Source organism: Mesoplodon densirostris, chromosome 11, assembly GCF_025265405.1.
Source record: "Mesoplodon densirostris isolate mMesDen1 chromosome 11, mMesDen1 primary haplotype, whole genome shotgun sequence".
NCBI classification, from domain to species: Eukaryota; Metazoa; Chordata; class Mammalia; order Artiodactyla; family Ziphiidae; genus Mesoplodon; species Mesoplodon densirostris.
In genome coordinates this window covers 19501376-19518920 of record NC_082671.1, presented here as the reverse complement: position 1 = coordinate 19518920, position 17545 = coordinate 19501376, and the positions used below count along the sequence as shown (strand labels likewise).

At 45.3% G+C, this 17545-nt stretch overlaps 1 protein-coding gene across 1 annotated transcript in view; it reads left to right on the top strand.

Annotated features, from left to right (window-relative positions):
- Nucleotides 1-2330: 2330 nt before the first annotated feature.
- ST8SIA1 (ST8 alpha-N-acetyl-neuraminide alpha-2,8-sialyltransferase 1) overlaps nucleotides 2331-17545 on the top strand; it is a 154170-nt gene continuing 138955 nt past the window's right edge. The window contains exon 1 of the mRNA XM_060113578.1: nucleotides 2331-2566. Within this exon, the coding sequence (XP_059969561.1) occupies nucleotides 2331-2566 (236 nt within the window). The remainder of the gene's footprint in view (nucleotides 2567-17545) is intronic.

Genomic DNA, 17545 nt, shown 5'->3' with positions numbered 1-17545 from the left:
CAGGAGTCAACAAGGGTAAGAGAATTTTAGTTTTCAGAAGAAGGAAAAACAGCACATTGCATCACAGAAATCCCTTGGTTTAAGGCACAACTTTTCTGCATTTTTTATGACATTAAATGGGGAAACATTTATATAACCCCTTCCTAACTGCAATATTTTTGGTTGTTATCTTATTTATTTGGGACTGGGACAGGAGTACCCCTTGGACTAGGGGAAGAAAAGAGAAAGTAGATAGTTTGTGTTCTATTTAAATGACTGGAACAAAGGAGGCAGATGATTTATCCACAGCCTGGCAACTATGGGAAAGATTTCCCTGGCCCCTTGCACCACCACCACCCCCCCCACGCCGCCCCTTACAATCCTCTTCCCAGAACAGAAGAGGGTGGGTTGGGTACTTTGCAGGACTACTTTGCAGGTAATCATTATTTCAAAGAATCTCGATTAAGCTCCACTGTGTAGGATGTAACTTTGGGATTTTACGCTTTCTCATCTCTCCTGATTCACCTAAGTAGGAGGGATTCCTGGGACACGCTTGCAGGCCGGAGGGCAGTGGGCCGTTCTCCTAAGAGGGAGGAATGAGACTTTGGTGGTCCTTTTTGGTAAATAACTTTCCATCAACTTCTCAAGTCCCATCTCTCAGTGGAGAAAGATGCACCAGGCCACGTAAAACTCATTGTAGGTCCGAGGGACGCTGCAGCTTGGTCGGCTGAGCAACTGAAGTTATGGCCCTAAATTTTGGTTTCGTGACGACGAAGGCGACCTGGTTAGTAGGCTGCTGGATTTCTTTGTCCCTGCACACATCATGCTTGACGAGACGCTTAAGCAAATACACTAGGCAACCGCTAGGAGGTAGCCGAGCTATTCGCCGGCCGCCGGGGTAGCAGAAATGGCTAACTGTGTGTCCCTGGGCTCGGCCGGTCCAGGCGGGTGGCGCTTTCCCAAGGTCGGGGTTGCGATAAGCTGGTCGGTGGAGATAGAAGGACGTCGAAGAACAAACGGCCCTTGCATCTAAAAGGCAGAGGAGGCGACAGAGCCTCCAAGGCATTGTCACGTCCCGAGGTCTGTTTGCTGGGCCACCAGCTGCCTGCACATCTGGATGCAGCAGCGCCTCTCCCTGCAGGGCGAAGGCGAGGCGGAGGACCCCAGTGTGCACGCACCTCCTCGTGCGCGCGCATGCGGGCCCGCGAGCGTGTGTGCCCGTGTGTGTCTGCGTGTGTGCCCGCGCGCGCGCGCGCGCGCACGGGTGTCGCTGGAGCCGCGGCTCCGGGACCGGGGAATGCGGGTGGGGGCCCAGGAAGGAATCAATCTCCGCCGGCCTCCTCGCGCCTCACTGCGGGTTAATAACCAGCCAGTTAGAGAGAGCCGAGGGTGACGGTGGCAGGGTGACAGCCCCGGCGCGCCGGCTGCGTGTCGGAGGGTCAGGCTTTCAGCCAGTCTCGGCCACACTCAGGAATTTGTGTATACGCATTTTGGGGGAGGGTTATTATCATTACTGTATTGTTTGCCTCTGTCTCCGGGGGACCAGGGCGGGAGAGAGGGGCGCGCTCTCCAGCCGAGCGTCGCGCATCTGAACGGGTCGAAGGAGGCAATTTCGCGGGTGGGGGAGGGAGGGGAGACCTTGATTTCCACCAATCCCCGGGCGTTTGTCTGCGAAGTCCCGGGCGCCGCGGAAGGCTGCGGCGCGCCGCTGAATTAACTGATGAAAGCGAGTTCTTTTCTTCTCCGGGAGGGGTGGGAAGCAGGGGTCCTGGCGGGGGAGGCGGAGAAGCCCGGGGCGGGCTAGCGGTCCCGGGCCGCCGTGGAAATTTCCAAGGACTTGGCGCGGCGCAGGGAGCGCGTCTGGGGGGTGCCCGGCAGCGCAGTAGCGCGGGAGGCGGGGAGAGGCGGCGAAGGGAGCAGGAGCATCGCTCAGAAGGGGACGCCGCGGACCAAATGTCTGCGAGGGAGCCGAGACCCTCCCCGGCCCCACGCCGAGGGCGACGGTAACGCTGCAGAACCGGCGGGAGCGACTCGCCGCCGCCGCTCCCCGCGCTCTCGGAGACCCCGGCGCCCGCCTTCTTCAGGGGGAGCGACCATGGCCGTAGCTCGTGACTTGCTCCCGGGGCACTTCCCCTAGAAAAAAATCCTCGGAAAAGTTGCATTGGAAAAAATCCTTGCGCCGACCTTTGAAGCTGTGGGAGCCGAAGGAGCGTGCGTGCGAGTGCGAGCACGAAATCGAAAGGTGTGTGTGCATGGGGGGCCGGCGGTGGGGGGATCCTCCGCTGCCCCTGCGCCTAGCCTAGTGCTGAGGCTTCGGCCCTCGACCGCCACCCTGGGACCCGGGGGCTGCGATGAGCCCCTGCGGGCGGGCCCGGCGACAGACGTCCAGAGGGGCCATGGCCGTCCTGGCGTGGAAGTTCCCGCGGACCCGGCTGCCCGTGGGAGCCAGTGCCCTCTGCGTCGTGGTCCTCTGCTGGCTGTACATCTTCCCCGTCTACCGACTGCCCAACGAGAAGGAGATTGTGCAGGGGGTGCTGCAACAGGGCACGGCGTGGAGGAGGAACCAGACGGCGGCCAGAGTCTTCAGGTACTCCTGCTCTCGCGGCTCCACCCAGCTCGTGTCCTTTCCTCCCGGGACGCCGAGGACAGGGTCACCGGCGAGGACCGCCTTGCAGAGGCCCTTTCATCCATCCCGTCCTTCTTGTCCTAGTCCCTTTCTTTGTCGTTCCCAACCTGGAGACATTAGTCAGGGGCCCTTCCCCAGCCCTTACCCCGGGAGATGTGCAGACACCTGCTTTGGCTGTGGAAAGTCTGTACGCATTTCTTCCCAAGCCTGAGTTGTAGTCAACGATTTGCCGATAACCGGTGGGAAGAAGAATCTAGGCTAACTTTGTCCCTTGAACTTAATGAGAATTTATCTCGGGCTCTGCAGGCATTCGAAGCTGTAGAGAACTAGAAGCAGGTACCAGGCGTCTTCCTGGGGTTTGGTGCATGGTTGGTAACATAAGTCACTAATGAGGGAGTCATGGGCAGTGAAAACATGGACATCCAGCCTGGCTCCCGCTGCTTTGTGCAGTATGCCCATAACAAACACAAGGCACTTACTGATGCCCTACTAAAGAGCCGGGGACTGAGTGATTTTTACTGGAGTTTCACCGACTTTCTAATAACAGATATTAATATCCCCATCTTACCAACCACAAACTGAATCTTCAGAGAAGTTCCTTCCCCAAGGTCATGTACCTTTGCAGGGTCGGAGCTGGGATTTTGGTCACCTAAAGCTCTAAAGCTCCCAGCTCTTTTGCTTGGCTTACTGTGGATGCCTTCTGGAGGCTGGGAGATGTACTTTAGGTGGGGACTTGAAATCAGAAAACAAACAAAAAAACCAAAACCAGGTTGGAAATCAACCTCTGAGCATCACTCAGAGGCTGTAGTTTCCCTTCTTTTCTGGGAATTTCAGTTTAAGGGTCTACAGATGAGTTCTTGGCAGCAGGGGTTGTGCGGTAAGATTGGAGGTGAGGCAAAGCTGCTTGCGCTTCTTCTCTGCCTTCCTGATCGTGCCGAAGGGGCACCCTGATGCTTCTCCCACTGTCAGGAGCCCCTTTCACCTTCAGCCCATTCAGCTGAAGATGCCGCAGTTGGCTCTTGCTGTGATGGTTGTGGTCTGGGAGTGCAGAGCGGGTACGGAGTGCTTTCCTCTGCTCTGCATAGGATCTTTGCAAGCCGTGTATGGCCAGGTGAGAGCCAACTTCACTACTGTTAGTTACAAATGTTCAGAAATATCTGTAAATTAAGAAAACCAACTTTTAAAACATATGGTTTCCTTCCCTTTCTCAGGCCTGCTGCTGGAAAGGTCAAAGAGATAATAGCCAAACCTTGCAGGGAAAGGCAGCTGAATCCGCCTTTAAACTGCGAGGGAAGACGTTCCTTCTGTCTCTCTGTTTAGAATTCTGCTATCATTAAGTTTAAAATAACCCCACTCCACTTAAAAGTATATAAGAGCTAATTTTCTCTTGCCTTCATGGTATTGATTGTTCTACTCAAAAGGCATAGCGTGCAGCCATTCTTTTCTCTAGAGACAGAAGGCACTTTCATTTCAAGTAATGTAAGGAAATGAGTTAAGAGCTTCCCATTGGTTTGCAATGAAAGAGTACATTTTTTTTAATAGGAGGAGCAATAATGAAGCTCTTTTAGAGAATAGATTTCTTTTGGAGGACATAATTGAGTGGAAAATGCTTCACATTCTGAGAAGCCCAGGCTGGTTGTTTCTCAGGCACACTTGCCTCTTGCTGTCTGTAGCCTGGGGGTAATCTTCAGTGTGCTTGGCTGGCATTTGGTCTAGTCTCTCTGTGCAGAGAAATACTTACGAAAATCCCCAAACTGCCTAAACACATACCCCTCAAACTTAGTGTCTGTAAGACTGTGTAAGTGGCACCATTGCTCATGGAAAAGAGTTTGGGCTTTGGAGGAGAATCCTGAATGATTAGACTGACCGTGCCATGACTAGGGAAACAGCAGAGGATCTTTGGCAAGTTACTCTATCTCTTTGAGTCTGAGTTTCCTTATGTATAGATAGAGATAATAGCATCTACCTTGCAGGGTTGGTGTAAAGTTTAAATTAAAAAACTGATGCCAAGTGTCTGGCACATATAACTAGTCAGTGGTGTCATTCTAATTGTTAGACAGTGTAAATGATAAGTCATATACGTTACAACTTTGATAAGGACATTTGGCCAGGCCATAGGAATTTGGAATGTTTCACTTGCCAGATTTGCGGCGAATCATTAGTGGTTCAAATTCGCCCGTCCGCACGCCTCCCCACTGAAGCAATGAACAGGGACGAGGATTTTAAAAGATAGTCAAAGTATCATGGTTTGTTAAGTCAAAAATTTTTTTTTACTCTGCATGTTTGATTGTTTTTTAACATCTGGATTGTTAGTATATGGGTAACAGAGTATGATTGTTAACTATTAGGTCAGCCAGAGGCCTTTATTGTGTTAAGGAGACACAACTTTGGCAAACAGGTATTTGTGTTTGCCAGTTGAATTATCTTCTGCACAAATACAAACACACATACATAAATGTACAATATGCACTTACACGTGGGGATGTATACACATTTATCCATAAACCACGGAATGATGTATGTATATGTATAAATATATGTATATTCATATATACATACATACAAACAACTGCAGCCAGTCAGTCAACCCATATTTAATGAGTGACTACAATGCACCAGGTATGAGTTAGGCCCTGGGGGAGAGCAGTAAACAGGATGCACGGATTGCTTCCTCTGAGACAGCTTACCTCCTCCTAGGGCGCAACTGACAAAAACCTATGAGTAAGGAAATGTGATGGTTTAAAGTCTTGTAAAATCCTGTGAGGACAAAAGAAAGTGTTTCACTAGGTTTATAAGCATCAGAATTTCAGATTCCGTTCTGCCCTCAGTGCTTTCATTTACCTTTGTGATTTTCTTCTTCTCCAAGGTTAGAACTTAAGTGCTGACTTCTCAGAGGGGAATTTTGACAGATTGCTTGGGTGGTGGTGGTGGGGGGTGTGGGCAGCAAGAAAGTAACAAAGCTGCAAGAGTTTTGCTAAATAGGAAGTTTCCCCATCACCCACATAGTCTAAGAAGGGTAAAGAAGTCAATTCACCCTATCATAGAAACTTAAAGTTATTACAGAACTCTTGCTGCTTCTGACTGAGTAATCAAGTCGTGCAAAGAAATGCCAAACCAAAGTGGCATTTGTCTCTTCCGTCAGGTCCTTCCCCATTTTGGTTGTTTCTCAGAAATAAACTCCTGTTTACAGTTTATGTGCAAGGCACCTGACATGGTAGCAACAACAAAACCAACAAATTATTAGGCTCTTGTTATATGCATGGCACTGTGCTAAGTGTTTTAAATGTACTGTCTGATTTAATTCTTCTAAGAACGTTGTATGGGTCCCTTGTTATCTGCGTTTACAAAGATGACTATGCCCTGGTCCCTGTGACAGGTGTATATGTATGTAATCAACTAACCACCTGGCAATAAGGCCATTAAAGAGAGGCGGCATTAACAGAGTGAAAAACTGAGGAATTGGGGAACTGTCAGTACATGGTTGGAGTTCCCTTTCTAGTTGTATGACCATTGGCAAGTTTGACTCTCAGAGCTTCACCTTCCCCATTTTACAAATGGGGTTTGTAATCATTTTTTACAGGTTTATAGTGAAAATCCTATGGTAGCGTACAGATAGCATTTAAAAGGATGCTTGCTTCGTACCTCTGTTTAATACGTGGCCCTTAAACAATTGAACCACAAACAAAGGGCTGGGGAGATTCATAGAACGTGGCACTTGATTCCGGGGAAGGAGGGAAGTTGGAGAAGAGGTGGTATTTGTACTCAGCCTTGAAGGACTGTAAGATGGGGGAGTAGTGAGAGGGGAGTGCAGAGGATGTTCCAGGCAGACAGGACAGCAACAGCCAAGACGGGGAGGTGGGCAAGTGTCTGGTGTGCTTCCTGTGTGGAAAGTTCTTAAGTCGCCCACAGCGAGCACAGCAGTAAGCAGACTGGGAGGCAGGTGGGAGCCAGGTCACAAGCTCTGAAATGGGCTTAAGGTGCAGCTCATGGGAAATGAACAGACATCAAGTATCCAAGGGCACTGGCCACGTGCCGACATCAGCAGAGGTGGCACATCACTGTTCCGGGTGGATCTGGGGAAAGGGGATAACACCAGAGTGCTGTGAGCATCCTGTCTGTTCACTGGCTGGGGGCCATCAGTCTAAGTAGTCCTGTTCCTCTTTCCCTTTCTAAATTCTGAACGAAAAACACTCCTGTAAGCAGTTCTAGCTTTACATAGCTTCCTTTCTGTCCTATTTTAAATCGATGGTTACCAGAAGCTTCGGGTGTTCCCACAGCTGCCCCGGTGGCTGTAGAAGGGCACTGGAGGGGGGTGGTGATGGGATGGGAGCGGGGTGCAGCCATCTGTGTATATGGGATGTAAGTGTTATGTTTGTTAAGTGGCGAATTTGTGGAATTCACTGTAAAAGTAGTTTAGGAAAAAGCTGGTTTAATGTGGTGCTTACGAAAATAAGCTGCCATTATGCTGCAGATTTACACATGTGAAAAAACTCCATCAGCAATGATGCAATAACAGAAGTAAGTCATTCACGTTGCTTGGACTCATGACATGTACCAGGTCCAGTTCTTAGTGCTTGTATTAGTTATGTTTGTTCCCATAGCTATTTTATAAAGTAGATATTTGTATGTTCTTTGTCTTACAGTTGAGGAAATGGAGGTTCAGAGAGAACCACTAACAAAGTGATTGGGTTGAGTTTCCACCCACAGCTATTAGACTCTAAGCCTTAGGCTCATTCCCTGATAATCTCGGGGAAACGAGGCATTGCTGATGTCTCTTATGATCTGGCCATGATTACTTTTCCACCATCACCTTTCATCCGTGTTCCTCCTTATGCTTTAGTCATATTGGTAAAAGTTATAGTCCCTGAAATAAGCCAGGCTGTGTTGGCTTTGCTTGCGCCATTCCCTCTGCCTGGAATGCTTTTCCTTCAAGGCCGCAGGGCCCACCCTTCACGGGGTCAGTTCTTACTCATCTCTCCACAGTGCAGTTGCGGTGGTTAAGAGTAAAGGTTCCAAAGTTAGCGGTCCTCGAACCCTGCTGCCACTCTTTGTCGTGTTCTGGAGCAAATCAGACTTCATTTCCTCGTATGTAAAACATGGCTTCTTTTTTTTAAATTTTCTTTATTTTCTTTCTTTCTTTCTTTCTTTATTTAATTTATTTTTTTTTCGGTACGCGGACCTCTCACTGTTGTGGCCTCTCCCGTTGCGGAGCACAGGCTCCGGATGCGCAGGCTCAGTGGCCATGGCTCACCGGCCCAGCCACTCCGCGGCATGTGGGATCTTCCCGGACCAGGGCTCGAACCTGTGTCCCCTGCATCGGCAGGCGGACTCTCAACCACTGCGCCACCAGGGAAGCCCTCTTTATTTATTTTGATTTTTATTTTTGGCTGCGTTGGGTCTTCGTTGCTGCGCATGGGCTTTCTCTAGTTGCGGTGAGCGGGGGCTGCTCTTCATTGCAGTGTGCGGGCTTCTCATTGCGGTGTCTTCTCTTGTTGCAGAGCACAGGCTCTAGACGTGCGGGCTTCAGCAGTTGTGGCTCACGGGCTCTAGAGCGCAGGCTCGGTAGTTGTGGCACATGGGCTTAGTTGCTCTGCGGCATGTGGGATCTTCCTGGATCAGGGCTCGAACCCGTGTCCCCTGCATTGGCAGGCGGATTCTTAACCACTGTGCCACCAGGGAAGCCCAAATTGTGGTTTCTTATAGGAGTGTTGTGAGCATTAGAATAGGTTATACGTTGAAAATGCTGAGAACTGTTTCTGGCACATAGAGTCGGCCCTCCGAATCCGTGGTTTCCGCATCCGCGGATTCAACTAGCCTAGGATGGAAATTCGAGATCCGCAGTTGGTTGACTCCTCAGAGGTAGAATCCACGGATATGGAGGGCATCCTGTACTAGCCGTTTTATATAAGGGACTTGAGCATCCGGGAATTTTGGTGTCTGTGCAGGGTGGGAGGGCGGGGAGATGGGGTGGAGTCCTGCAACCATTCCCTCACGGACACCGAGGGCCAAGTGTAATTAGTGCTTAATCCGCATTAGCTTTCCTCAAGGCAGCTTTCCTTCCTTCCTCCCCAGGATGTGTTAGAATCTCCTCCTTCAGAGGGGGGGAAAAAAAAAAAGCCTTGTGCATATTATTTCATTTTTTCATTGATCCAAAATATCTACTACTGTATCTACCACTATTATCGTAAAAGGGGCTGGAACCATAACAGTGAACTTAACAAAACCCTTACTTTCTTGAAATTTATAGGCTAACGAGGGGAGACATAATAAACAGGTAAATATAGAAATAGCTGGTAATGACAGGTGCATTTCTCAAGCTGTGTTAAAAGTACCAGTTTACTTGTCTGCCTTTCATGCCGACTCATTCATATTTGCATCCCCAGAGCTGAGCTGTGGTTCCTGGCACACTCATTTTTGTTGAGTTACTGCGTGACTGAATGTTTTAGAATGGAGTGGGACCAGTTAGCCAGTCAGCCAGCAAGGATTTATCGAGGTCCAGCACTCTGCTTGGCTGTTTAGGGACCGAAGGAGTAAATGGCATCCTCTCAAAGGGTTCCTATTCTAGAATAGAGTTTCCTCACCTCAGCACCACTGACATCCTGGGCTGGATAATTCTTTGTTGTGGAGGGTTGTCCTGTACATTGTAGAATATTCAGCAACACCCATGGCCTTTGTCTACTGACCATCCACGGAATGAAACAACCATATATGTCCCCAGATATATCTCCCAGGGGGCAAAGTGGCTGCTGGTTGAGAATCACTGCTTTAGAGAAACAAAATCAGTCCGATTGACAGGATTTAAAACACCCAGAAAATATCATGCAATTAACAGCTACATTTGGAAACGACAAACTGTAAATGCTTTGATGACTGGAAGAGGAGTGAATGAATTTACTTTGATAGATGGACAGGTCTTGGTTCTAGGGAAGGGTAGGGAGAGGGGATGCATTTGGGGAGATTTATGATAAGTTTCTATTGAAAGCTTGTGTGTGAGCTGATCAGTGCCCCCCCTTAGACCTTGGCAAGAGAAGCCCATGCTTTGTGTCCTGTGTTTTAGGGGGGAGCTCACTTTGCCCCTCCTCTGGTCTCACCGCTTCTCAATCAGGCAAGGCTCAATGGGGCCTTTGTAGACCCTGGAATTCCCAGCCCACATGACTCAAGCCCACTCCGTAGCCTGCCTGCCTTTATGTAGTGTTTCCCCTTTTCCTCATCCTGGGGGTGGCTTGTCCCACTGCTGTGTGCACTCCTAGGCCCAAGGGTTGGCCAAGGAACAGCTCTTTGCGAGAATGGGAGGCTGTGAGAGGAAATTGGATATGGGATTGGGGGATTTCACATGTACACATGGGGAGGGGTGGCTCATTCTGTGTTGCCATGTTCCAGTACCAAACTTGCTAGAGTTTGAGAAGCCTCAATTTGAATCTGGCATTCCAGATAGTTATACAGGTATATTTGTCCAGGGAAAAGGATAGGAGGAGAGAACATATATTTTATCTGTTTGTTAATTTGCACTTTTGTCTTCTGCCTTGCAAGTAGGGGTATTTTTTTTTTTTTTTTTTGCAATGTGGGAGTCTATTTGTCTTCATTTTGTAGAGGAGTGTTTAGGCAGCTAGTTGGATCAACTGAATAATTATATATGTTAGTGTAGAGTATGGCCAGTTGTCTTCTGTTAGGAAGCCAGAGCTGTTATATCAAACAAAAAACATGCTGAATCAGGAGACACAAGTTCCCCACTGTGGGGATAGGTACCTCCCTCAGCGTCCAGCGTCCACTTTGGGGAGGTGAAACCCATGGTCGTATTGATTGAAGACACGGTTTTAATACACTCGTACAAAGGAAGTGGAGTCTAGGGTTTGTTACTTACAGATCCCAGAAGCAAGGGGGGACAGTGAGCTTGAGGAGGGGCAGCCCTCCGTCCCAGGCCAGGAGCTCAAGAGTGAGAGACAGAAAGCAAGGTAACAAGCACCTAGTACTTATAAGGTGGTTGGGGCAAAGGTCTGGAACTTTTTGTTGGCTTAACTCTAAGTTGTTATTTTAAAAGGTGCCTGGAGAAAAGCAAAGAGGGAACTTAGGGTGGGCATCCTAAACGCGAGTCCTTATCAAAATGTCCAGACTCTGGGTGTGAGCAGGGCTATCATACTGTAAAATGCCTAGGCAGCAACTCAGTAAAACAAGCTTTTTTCTCAAAGCTTGTTTTTCTCATCATAGTTGTGAGTCATTTCGGAAGTGATGCTGACTGTGTATCATTAATGCAGTCCCTTATGATGAAGTTGATAGATTTCTAGTCAAATACTTTCTAGCTTTTCATTCTATTTTGGCTCTTTTGGGAGCTCTGTGACCTTGGGCAAGCTGCTTAACCTCTCTGTTCCTTTGTTTTGTCATCTGAAACGTGGTATAATATGCCAACTCACTTCCTAGGTTTATGATGATAATTAGGGGAGATGATTAGTGTGCAAGCCATAGTCATTCTCAAGCTGGCTTGGTGAGATGACAAGATGATTGTTCCCACATAGGAAGAGCCTGGACTTCAGGGCCCCATAGAATCAGGTTTTAATACTGGTTCTGTCATTTATTAACTTTGTGACCTTGAAAAATTTACCTGGCTTCTCTGAGCCTTAGCTATGGGTGGCACTTCTTACCTTGGGAGGCTTAGGGGCTGAATAATTGCTAATTATTAAGCCATAATGATGAGAAAAGCTGCTTCCTGGGACACATCCTATGCCTATTATTGCACTTTTAGTAATGGAATGTATGACAATGAAATGTGACCTTGTGACACATTTCTTCCTCCACAGTGTTAGTACTAAGGTTGCTGTAAAATGGCCAGTAGAACTTTAAGGAAGAGAGCAGACCCCAGTCATAAATCACCCATTCATTCATTCATTCAATCATTCATTTATCTACATTTAGTAAATGCCTCTTGTGTGCCAGTTAGGTGCTGGAATACAGTAATGAAAGTTAGACATGGTTCATGATTTTATAGAATTTATTGTCGAGTCTAGTGTCATTAGTTAAGTCAGTAAGAAACTGAGTACTGTGTTCCAAGGGTGAGAGTTTGTTTTAGATAATCATGCTGAGTTTCGAAGCAACCGATTTTCCCCCTTCCTGTTGGACCATCTTCTAGCAATGGCACTGCATGAGAGGGAAGCTGCCAAAGCCATAAGAGCTGTGCCACTCCTTTAATTAGGTGCCAGAAGGAAGCTGAAATGAATTCAGAGTTACACGGTCTCCATTATTCAGGGCTTGAGGAACAGACTACAAACCAGAGATTTATTTCCAAGTGAGTGTAATGAGAAAGGGCTTGTTTTGAACAAAGTGCTTGTTTCAATTATTGATAAAACAAATATGTACATGATTTTATGTCCCTCACGCTTATTTAAAAAATTTATAGTGGACTTGAAGACGCAGGGAGGGGGAAGCGTAAGCTGGGACGAAGGAGAGAGTGGCATGGACATATATACACTACCAAATGTAAAATAGATAACTAGTGGGAAGCAGCTGCATAGCACAGGGAGATCAGCTTAGTGCTTTGTGACCACCTAGAGGGGTGGGATAGGGAGGGTGGGAGGAAGGGAGATGCAAGAGGGAAGAGATATGGGGATATATCTCTTTGTCTGATTTTGGAAGTAATAGATACCCATTATAGGAAATTTTTTTTTTCCTTTTTTGCGGTACGCGGGCCTCTCACTGCCGCGGCCTCTCCCATTGCGGAGCACAGGCTCCAGACGCGCAAGCCCAGCGGCCATGGCTCACGGGCCCAGCCGCTCTGCAGCATGTGGGATCCTCCCGGACCGGGGCACGAACCCGTGTCCCCCGCATCGGTAGGCGGACTCGCAACCACCGCGCCACCAGGGAAGCCCCTATAGGAAAATTTTAAATGTAGGAAAAAGGAGAAAAAAAATCACTCATAATTCCGTTCCTCAGAAGTGCTCATTGTAACTTTCTTTTTGTGTATTTTTTTGCATGTGTATTATTACTAAATTTTATGTATTTTGTATATTTAGTTTTATATCCTTTTTAATCATTCAACATTATAGCTTTAACATTTTCTCATATAATTAATTTTTAACTTACAAGCTTGTGATAAAATAGATTTATGATTTTCATTTTGGAAAAAAATTATTTACCATGAGTTTCTTTTTAAAAAAAAATGTTACCACATTGGAACAAATTACTTTCTTCAAAAGGATCCTTAAAAAGGATACTGAAAAGATATGTTGGCCAAAAGGTTCATTCGTTTTTTTCCATAAGATGGCTCTAGTAGCACTTAGTTGCCTTTAACTTCATTCAAAACAATTTTGTTAGATTGTATACAACAGCTGTCATATCAGCATGCATTTAAAAAAAGACATAAAAACTGGTGAATTTTTGTGTAGCCATTTTAATATTGAAGATGGAAGAAAAAAAGCAACATTTTCGGCATATTATGCTTTATTATTTCAAGAAAGGTAAAAATCCAACCAAAACGCAAAAAATGATTTGTGCAGTGTATGGAGAAGGTGCTGTGATGGATTGAACGTGTCTTAAGTGGTTTGCGGGGTTTTGTGCTGGAGATTTCTCACTGGACGATGCTCCACGATCGGGTAGACCAGTTGAAGTTGATAGTGATCAAATTGAGACATTAATTGAGAACAGTCAACGTTATACCACATGGGAGATAGCTGGCATACTCAAAATATCCAGATCAAGCGTTGAAAATCATTTGCACCATCTTGGTTATGTTCATTGCTTTGATGTTTGGGTTCCACATAAGTTAAGCAAAAGAAACCTTCTTGACCGTATTTCTGCCTGCGATTCTCTACTTAAATGCAATGAAAACATTCCATTTTTAAGACATATTGTGACAGGCAATGAAAAATGGATACTGTACAATAATCTGAAAGGGAAGAGATCGTGGGGCAAGCGATATGAACCACCACCAACCACACATAAGGCCGGTCTTCATCCAAAGAAGGTGGTGATGTGTATATGGTAGGACTGGAATGGAGTCCTCTATTATGAGCTCCTTCCAGAAAACCAAATGATTCATTCCAACAAGTACTGCTTCCATTTAGACCAACTGAAAACAGCACTCCATGAAAAGCGTCCAGAATTAGGCAACAGAAAACGCATAATCTTCCATCAGGATAATGCAAGACTGCATGTTTTTTGATGACCAGGCAAAAACTGTTACAGCTTGGCTGGGAAGTTCTGATTCACCCACTGTATTCACCAGACATTGCACCTTCGGATTTCCATTTATTTCAGTCTTTACAAAATTCCCTTAATGGAACAAATTTCAATTCCCTGGAAGATTGTAAAAGGCACCTGGGACAGTTCTTTGCTCAAAAAGATAAAACGTTTTGGGAAGATGGAATTATGAAGTTGCCTAAAAAATGGCAGAAGGTAGTGGAACAAAAGGGTGAATACGTTGTTCAATAAAGTTCTTGGTGAAAATGAAAAATGTGTCTTTTATTTTTACTTAAAAACCGAAGGCACTTTTTGGCCAGCCCAATATTTGGCAAATACTGAATATGAGAAATCAAAGAGCTTCTTTAAAGAGTTCTTCTTTCTCAAAGTTGGCATGTAACATAAGACCAATACTGTTTTCATTTGTAAAAGTGACTGACATTTATTCACCCAGAGAGAAACATTGCTAATATTTTGGTATATATTCTTCCAGACCATTCAATGCCTCCATGTGTGTATATAATGAATTTGACAGTACGTCGTGAATACTTTTGTAGTAACAATATATGTAGATCTACATCATCACTTTTTTTAAACAACTTTATTGGAGTATAATTGCTTTACAATGGTGTGTTAGTTTCTGCTTTAAAACAAAGTGAATCAGCTATACATATACATATACCCCATATCTCCTCCCTCTTGCATCTCCCTCCCTCCCACCCTCCCTATCCCACCCCTCTAGGTGGTCACAAAGCACTGAGCTGATCTCCCTGTGCTATGCAGCTGCTTCCCACTAGCTATCTATTTTACATTTAGTAGTGTATATATGTCCATGTCACTCTCTCCTTCGTCCCAGCTTACCCTTCCCCTCCCTGTGTCCTCAAGTCCGTTTTTTTGCGGTACACGGGCCTTTCACTATTGTGGCCTCTCCCGTTGAGGAGCACAGGCTCCGGACGTGCAGGCTCAGCGGCCATGGCTCATGGGCCTAGCCACTCCGCGGCATGTGGGATCTTCCCAGACCGGGGCACGAACCCGTGTCCCCTTCATCGGCAGGCGGACTCTCAACCACTGCGCCACCAGGGAATCCCTGCATCTGCGTCTTTATTCCTGTCCTGCCCCTAGGTTCTTCATAACAATTTTTTTTAGACTCCATATATATGTGTTAGCATACAGTATATGTTTTTCTCTTTCTGACTTACTTCACTCTGTATGACAGACTCTAGGTCCATCCACCTCACTATAAATAACTCAATTTCGTTTCTCTTTATGGCTGAGTAATATTCCATTGTACATATGTGCCACATCTTCTTTATCCATTCATCTGTTGATGGACACTTAGGTTGCTTCCATGTCCTGGCTATTGTAAATAGAGCTGCAGTGAACATTGTGGTATATGACTCTTTTTGAATTATGGTTTTTTCAGGGTATATGCCCAGTAGTGGGATTGCTGGGTCGTATGGTAGTTCTATTTTTATTTTTTTAAGGAACCTCCATACTGTTCTCCATAGTGGCTCTATCAAGTTACATTCCCACCAACAGTGCAAGAGGGTTCCCTTTTCTCCACACCCTCTCCAGCATTTATTGTTTGTAGGTTTTTTGGTGATGGCCATTCTGACTGGTGTGAGGTGATACCTCCTTGTAGTTTTTTGTTTTTTTGGTTTTTTTGCGGTACGCGGGCCTCTCACTATTGTGGCCTCTCCCGCTGCGGAGCACAGGCTCCCGGATGCGCAGGCTCAGCGGCCATGGCTCACGGGCCCAGCCGCTCCACAGCATGTGGGATCTTCCCGGACCGGGGCACAAACCCGTGTCCCCTGCATCGGCAGGCGGACTCTCAACCACTGCGCCACCAGGGAAGCCCTCCTTGTAGTTTTGATTTGCATTTCTCTAATGATTAGTGATGTTGAGCATTCTTTCATGTGTTTGTTGGCAATCTGTATATCTTCTTTGGAGAAATGTCTATTTAGGTCTTCTGCCCATTTGGGGATTGGGTTGATTATTTTTTTGATATTGAGCTGCATGAGCTATTTGTATATTTTGGAGATTAATCCTTTGTCAGTTGCTTCATTTGCAAATATGTTCTCCCATTCTGAGGGTTGTCTTTTCGCCTTATTTATGGTTTCCTTTGCTGTGCAAAAGCTTTTAAGTTTCATTAGGTCCCATTTGTTTATTTTTTATTTTATTTCCATTTCTCTAGGAGGTGGGTCAAAATGATCTTGCTGTACATCATTGCTTTTTAACGGCTATAAGATTTCCTTTTTCAGGATAGTTAATAATTTATTTAAGTAATCCACTGTTATTGGATATTCATGTTGCAGTTTCTTACCTTTAGAAATAATGCTTTTATGAACATACTTGTGTATACATCTTAAGCATTTGTCCATTTGTTTTCTTAGTATACATTTCCAAAAGTAGTTTCTTGATGGGTTTTTTTCCCCCCACCACCAGTTCTTTATAACTGGTTTCTTTGGTTGTTCATAGAAAATCTTTGACTTTGGCTGAGGGCAGATTTGAGGTTTCCTCCATTTCAGTGTGGATAATGATTGCGTAAATAGTCAGACATACAATGATTGTTAGCATTAAATGATGAAATTGGTCAACAAGCCAAAACAACTAAGAAAGATTCCCATAAAACTGGATATGTACAGTGACAGTCTCCCCTCAATTGCAGAGACCTAGCTATGAGGAATTTACTTAGTGCTATGTAACATGTACCTTTATCTGTCACGATTTTCCTCCCCATTAGCATGGTCTGTCATCTACATTTAAAAGGCAGTGCCTTATTTTGTAAATAAGTTCATTTGTGTTATTTTTTTCAGATTCCCTAGATAAGTGATATAATATAATATTTGTCTTTCTCTGTGTGACTTCACTTAGTATGATAATCTCTGGGTCCATCCATGTTGCTGAAAATGGCAATATTTCATCCTTTTTATGGCTAAGTAATATTCCTGTATATATATGCCACATCTTCTTTATCCGTTCATCTGTCAATGGGCACTTATTTTGCTTCCACATCTTGGGTAGTGTAAATAGTGCTACTGTGAACATTGGGGTTCATGTATCTTTTTCAATTAGAGTTTTTGCATTTTCAAGCAAATGGACTTACAGACATAGAAAACAAACTTATGGTTACCAAAGGGGGAAGGTGGGAGGAGGGATAAATTAGGAGTATGGGATTAACAGATACATGCTACTGTGTGTAAAATAGATGACCAACAAGAACTTACTGTAGAGCACAGGGAACTATTCAATATCTTGTAATAGCCTATAATGGAAAATAATCTGAAAAAGAATATATCTATATATTTATATATATATCTGAATCACTTTGCTGTACACCTGAAACTAACACAAGATCGTAAATCAACTATACTTCAGTTTTAAAAAAAAGCAGTGCCTTTATGGAACCATTTGCATCATTTTCCCAGGACTTAAGCAATTAAATAAAACTGTAGTTTAAAAGGGAAAATGAACTTTGCTTCACTATAAGGTAGAGATTTCAAGGAAAAATACAACGGTCTTAAATTTAAAAATTGTGTTTTCTGACTCTGTTAAGAGTCTTTTTCCTGTTTACTGAAGTAAAAACTCTTGAGCTTGACTCTGGAACAGATCGTACCCACTGAGTGGGGGGTGAAGGTGCAGTAAAAAGGCACAAAAGTCCCATGATGATATTTTGTTGGGTTGGGTTTTTGGAGGTTGAGTGTTGGTGATTGTGTTGACATTGGCCTATGTCATTTCTTCCCATGTCCTTCTCCCCTTGTACCTGTTTGAAGC